Source organism: Colobus angolensis, unplaced genomic scaffold (assembly GCF_000951035.1).
Source record: "Colobus angolensis palliatus isolate OR3802 unplaced genomic scaffold, Cang.pa_1.0 Scaffold39, whole genome shotgun sequence".
NCBI lineage: Eukaryota > Metazoa > Chordata > Mammalia > Primates > Cercopithecidae > Colobus > Colobus angolensis.
This window is the reverse complement of record NW_012117265.1, coordinates 4,221,784-4,228,004: the sequence shown is the minus strand read 5'-3', so window position 1 is coordinate 4,228,004 and position 6,221 is coordinate 4,221,784. Positions and strand designations below refer to the sequence as shown.

Sequence of the window (6,221 nt, the reverse complement as noted above, 5' to 3'; positions counted from 1 at the left end):
TGACTCTGGGGCCCAGGCTGTGGCTTCCCAGTCTGGTGGTGAATCCTCCATAGTCCAGTGAGTGTAGTGTCTGACTCTGGAGCAGGCTGTTGCTTCCTGGTCTGGTGGTGAATCCTCCATAGTCTGGTAAGTATGTATATATATATATGTCTTTTCCCTTCTCCCCTTCCCATTGCAATTTGCTTATTATATCAATGTGCTTTTTTTTTTTTTTTTGAGACAGAGTTTCCCTCTGTCCCCCAGGCTGGAGTGCAGTGGCATGATCTCGGCTCACTGCGACCTCCGCCTCCCGGGTTCAAGCGATTCTCCCGCCTCAATCTCCCAAGTAGCTGGGATTACAGGCACCCGCCACCACACCCATCTAATTTTTGTATTTTTTGGTAGAGACGGGGTTTCACAGTGTGAGCCAGGATGGTCTCAATCTCCTGACCTCGTGATCCACCTGCCTTGGCCTCCCAAAGTGCTGGGATGATAGGCGTGAGCCACCATGCCCAGCCTCAATTTGCTAATTATAGTAACTTGCTTACTGTATCATTTGCTTATTTTATCTACATTGCCATTTATGTGGGATAAAGCTTGTTTACCCTTAAAGGTATTGTGTGTGTGTGTGTGTTTTCTTCTCCCCTTGCGCATTTCCCGCACAGAACACCATGTTTATGGCAGCATTATTCACAATATCTAAATATATGGAAGCAACACAAGTGTCCACCAACAGATGACTGGAGAAACACAATGAGACCCATCCATACAATGGAATATTACTCAGCTTTAAACAGGAAGACACTTGTGACACATGATACAACAGGGATGAATGTTGACAACATTATGCTCAGTGAAAGAAACCAATCACAAAAGGGCAGATACAGACTGATTCTATTTATGTCAAGTATTTTGTGTAGTTAAATTTGTAGAGATAGTAATCAGCTAGCAGTTAGTGAGTTGAAGGAAGGGATTTTGTTTAATGGTTGCTGAGTTTTTGTTCTGTAGGATAAACAAGTTCTGGAGATGGATGGGGGGGATGGTTGCACAACATTGTGAATCCACTTCATGCCCCTGAGCTATAACTTTAAAATGATGAAAATGATAAAATGTTGTATTTACCATTTTATATAAAACCATTTATATAATTTTAACATTTATATGCAATATCTTTTATATAATAAAAAGGAAAATAAAAAGTAGATGGATCTTAATAAAAAAGAAATGAGAGAAGTGGATAGTACACTCAGCATTCCTCCTGAGTGGAGGAAGACCCCAAAAGCTTCTGTGGAAGTTCATTTCCTCTTCTTCTTCCTCCATTAATAAGACGCAGTCCTTAGAGATTGGGGAATATCAACCAATTTGGCTAATGAGGAGCTCTGTGCCTTGAGCCCCCACGGCCATAGCATAGTAAATACTCAGCCTGTGCCTCCAGCCCTGCAGTGTGAGCTTCCAGTCCAGTGGGCTGCACACCTGTCGTCTGCATCAGGAGGCTCATGTCTGACCCTGTCTTCCTGCCAGTCCTGAGGACGGAGCCTGAGCCTCCATCGTGCACCACACAGAGAAGACAGCGGACCTGGTCTCCGTGGTCATGGCCCAGCAGAGGGGAAGCGCAGCTCAGTGAGTGCTAAGGGATGTTGGGAGCCTTGTTTCCTCATCCTCAGGACAAACAGGACAGTGGGGTGGCAGATGGGAGGACACCAATGTGTAAAATGTCAGAGGACTGTGGAGTTTATGTTCAGGGTTGTGTGTCTGGTCCTTTATTTCATATTGCTGCACTATTTTCCATTTTCATAGCCCTGTATAAGAATTCCTACTTCTCTATGGTTTCGCCAAAACCTGACAGGCTCTTTTGTTCATTTGCTCTTTTTTTTTTTTTTTTTTTTTGAGATGGAGTTTCACGAGTCTCGCTGTCACCCAGGCTGGAGTGCAGTGGCCGGATCTCAGCTCACCGCAACCTCCGCCTCCCAGGTTCACGCCATTCTCCTGCCTCAGCCTCCCGAGTAGCTGGGACTATAGGCGCCCACCACGTCGCCCGGCTAGTTTTTTGTATTTTTTAGTAGAGACGGGGTTTCACCGTGTTAGCCAGAATGGTCTGGATCTCCTGACCTCGTGATCCGCCCGTCTCGGCCTCCCAAAGTGCTGGGATTACAGGCTTGAGCCACCGCGCCCGGCCCTTCATTTGCTCTTAATAGCCATCCTATTGGGTGGTATCTCATTGTGTTTTTTATTTGCACGTCCCTGCCGATGAGTGATGCTGCATATCATTTTGTATGCTCATTGCCTCTTTGTATATGTTCCTTGGAGAAATGTCTATTCAAGTCCTCTGCCCACTTTCAATGGAGTATTTGTTTTGTTGTTGAGTGGTAGGAGTTCTTGGTGCAGTTTGGTTGTTAGCCTCTTAGCATATACATGATTTGCAAATATATTTTCCTATTCCCTGGGTTAACTTTCCACTCTGATGAAATTTTACCTTCCTCTCATGCTGATTGAACTTCCCATGGACATCTCACCCAGGGTAGCAAAAAGTGGGTCCCTCTAAACTGTGCCCTAAGCACAACAAAAAGTTTACAAAGGTGACGATGAGGATGAGGAGGAAGATGACAGTCACCATGACATCATGAATTCTTACTGAGGGCTCCCTAAATGCATGGATCTCAGCTCTGTGTTGTGTATAGCTTGTTTCATTTCATCTTCACAGTTTTTCCTGAGTTATAGCTGCACACATTATTATTATTGTACAGAGGAGGAAAGGAGCAATGCATTTTTATATAGCTTATACCAGATCATGAGGTAGAAAGAGGTGAAGCCACATTTGCACCAGGCAGTTTAAGTCCAGACACATGGCATTCGGCCAGGCCTCTCTCTGCATCCAACCTACCCCCTCAAATCCCTGTCACACCCGGCAGGTGCCCCTGCTAACTGTGTCCTTCCCTTTGGGGGTTCCTGGTAGACCACAGCTAGACCAGTGGGTGCCATGTTCACTGTGTCAAGTATAGAAAGGACAGCTGAGATCCCATCAAAGATCCCAGAAACAACTGGCACAGGATCACTCAGGGCACATCTCTCCCTTGCGCCTGTTTCTGGATTCTTGCAGCTGTCTGCTTCCTCAAGGAGAAATAAAATCAGGGTCTTGGGATCCATTTCTATTCAGGAAACTGGAAATAGTTTCAAAATGTGCCTCAGATGCACCTGTGCTTAAGACCGCTGGCCGCTGCTTAAAACTTTCTGAGAGCTGGAAAACAATGAAGAAGTTCAGTGCCAGAGACTCAAAGACCAACCATTTAATTCCAAATCCTGCCCATGCACCTGATCTGTGTGACAAGAGGGGAGATGTCCGTGTCTCTGAGGCTCAGCACTGTCATCTGAGTTGATTTTCGGCAGATCCCACTGCAGTGAGCAATGATTAAACAGATCGCGGGTGCTCCTGTGTGATCCCTGTGTGATAGAGGCATAATGTGAAGTGTATTCTACATGTTTTTTTATTAATAGTTCAAGGTTAATCTCCATACCATTGAACTGAAATATCCAGGAACCTAGCTGTGGTTCCCAATGTCTCTGACAGGACATTTAATTTTTGCCCTTATATAAGTAAGTACTGAAGATTGTGAGAGGAATATTTGAGTTTCTTTCAATGATTTCCCAGAGCCTGTATCTTGCTTGGTACAGAGGAGACATCAAAAATTAGGATCTCTGTTGCACATTGAATAGACCCTTCCTTAGTTCACAAAATTGGCTGTGATCAGTGTGACTTCAACACACTCACTGCTTTCCTATCTGTACTTTCATTCCTTCCAGGAATGTGTCACAAACTAGGCAGAAGGTAAAATAGCACTTTTTTTATGTCTATATTATGGACTCATGCGTCCTGTAGTTGCACTTAATAGCATCTACAACATTCAATTACTTAAAGACCATGGCAGAGATTTTTAGTCATAAAAAAAGAGAAAAGGATGCAGAAAGAAGTGGGGGCAGGTAAACCTTATTGTTTGGATCAAGATACATTTTAGAGTTTCACATGATCCCAGCCACAACGAAAGTAATGCCAAAATATTTTAACATCACCTTGGCCAGGCACGGTGGCTCACACCTGTAATCCTAGCACTTTGAAAGGCAGAGGTGGGCAGATTACTTGAGGTCAGAAGTTTGAGATCAGCCTGGCCAACATGGTGAAACCCCATCTCTACTAAAAATACCAAAATTAACGGGGCATGGTGGGACATGTGCCTGTAGACCCAGCTACTCAGGAAGCTGAGGCAAGAGAATCACTTGAACCCGGGAGGTGGGGGCTGCAGTGAGCTGAGATCATGCCACTGCATTCCAGCCTTGGTGACAGAGTGAGGCTGGGGTCTCAAAAATTAAAAGCATTTTAACATTATATTAATGTTCTATCATCCACAGGGACATTCCACACTATCAGCATCTTTGCCATCAATGATGTCCAGCAATTACATGCATTTAACTAAACCTTCCTTTCATTTATTTAATAGTCAGAGTCTCACTCTGTCACTCCGCCTAGAGTGCAGTGGTATGATCATGGTTCCGTGCAGCCTCGAACTCCTGGGCTCAAGCGATTCTCCTGACTCAGCCTCCTGAGTAGCTGGGACTGCAGGCAGGCACCACCATGCCTGTCTAATTTTTTAATTTTTTGTAGAGATGGCGTTTTGCTATGTTTCCCAGGCTGGTCTCAAGTTCCTATCCTTGAGCAATTCTCCTGCCTTGGCCTCCCAAAGTGCTAGGATTCCAGGTGTGAGCCACCACCCCGGGCTACCTTTCTTATCAAAACTCCAAGTCCGGCTGGGCATGGTGGCTCACGCCTGTAATCCCAGCACTTTGGGAGGCCAAGGTGGGTGGATCACGAGGTCAGGAGATCGAGACCATCCTGGCTAAAAGAAAAGAGCATATAGAATAGTACAAGTCCGGCTGGGCATGGTGGCTCACACCTGTAATCCCAGCACTTTGGGAGGCCAAGGTGGGCAGATCACGAGGTCAGGAGATCGAGACCATCCTGGCTAACATGGTGAAATACAAAAAATTAGCTGGGCGTGGTGGCGGGCGCCTGTAGTCCCAGCTACTCTGGAGGCTGAGGCAGGAGAATGGCGTGAACCCGGGAGGCGGAGCTTGCAGTGAGCCGAGATCGCGCCACTGCACTCTAGTCTGGGAGACACAGAAAGACTCCGTCTCAAAAAAAAAAAAAACAAAACAAAACTCCAAGTCCACCTAAGGCAAGGACAGGAGTTGTTATTAAGTGAATTTTAAAAGAAAGCCCACATATTTGAGTGAGCACTTACTTCCATGAAGAATGAAAGTCAGAAAACGTAAGAATGATGGAAACCGTAGAATGTAACTGGCATGTAAAGATGTTTTCTGATTATGAACTATGAACTTGCATTTAGTTTTGAGACAACATGGTCCTATGTCAGCGGCAAGCCACCCAGGTGCCAAGGCAAGAGACCGAGGACACGAGCTGTTCCTGTATAATAAAATATCTAAAATAAGAATAGTTATACTAGATATAGATCATAGATATGATTATATATGAATATCATTAATCATTAGTTTGTAGCAATTACTCTTTATTCCAATGTTATAATAATCCTTGCTCTATAATCATAACCTAGGAAAAACCAGGCCATACAGAGATAGGCGCTGAGGGGACATAGTGAGAAGTGACCAGACAAGTGTGAGCCTTCTGTTATGCCCAGGCAGGGCCACTAGAGGGCTCCTTGGTCTAGCGGTAACGCCAGCAGCGGACCGTGGTCTAGCGGTAGCGTCAGTGTCAAGGAAAAACACCGGCTACTTAGCAGACCGGGAAAGGGAGTCTCCCTTTCCGGGGGGAGTTTAGAGAAGACCCTACTCCTCCACCTCTTGTGGTCAGGCCCGCCCACAGTTATCCGGAGGCCTAACCGTTTCCCTGTGATGCTGTGCTTCAGTGGTCACGCTCCTGGCCCGCTTTCACGTTCCATCCTGTTACACCTGGCTCTGCCTTCTAGCTAACAGTAGCAAAATTAGTGAAAGTACTAAAAACCTCTGATATGAAGAAATAATGGCGTAGGCTGTGTCCTGTCTCTCTCTCTCTCTCTGTCTCTCGGCCTCAGCTGCCAAACAGGGAAGCGCCCCCCATGTCCAGTGGACACGTGACTCATGTGATCTTGTCAATCATTGGAGATGACTCACACTCCTTGCCCTGCCCCTTTTGACTTGTATCCAATAAATATCAGCGCAGCCTGGCATTCGGGTCC

General features: G+C 45.7%; 1 protein-coding gene across 1 annotated transcript in view; it reads left to right on the top strand.

Annotated features, from left to right (window-relative positions):
• Positions 1-1,526: 1,526 nt before the first annotated feature.
• Positions 1,527-6,221, top strand: part of LOC105520908 (olfactory receptor 7E24) — a 7,293-nt gene continuing 2,598 nt past the window's right edge. The window contains exon 1 of the mRNA XM_011954914.1: positions 1,527-1,599. Within this exon, the coding sequence (XP_011810304.1) occupies positions 1,571-1,599 (29 nt within the window). The 5' untranslated portion in view covers positions 1,527-1,570. The remainder of the gene's footprint in view (positions 1,600-6,221) is intronic.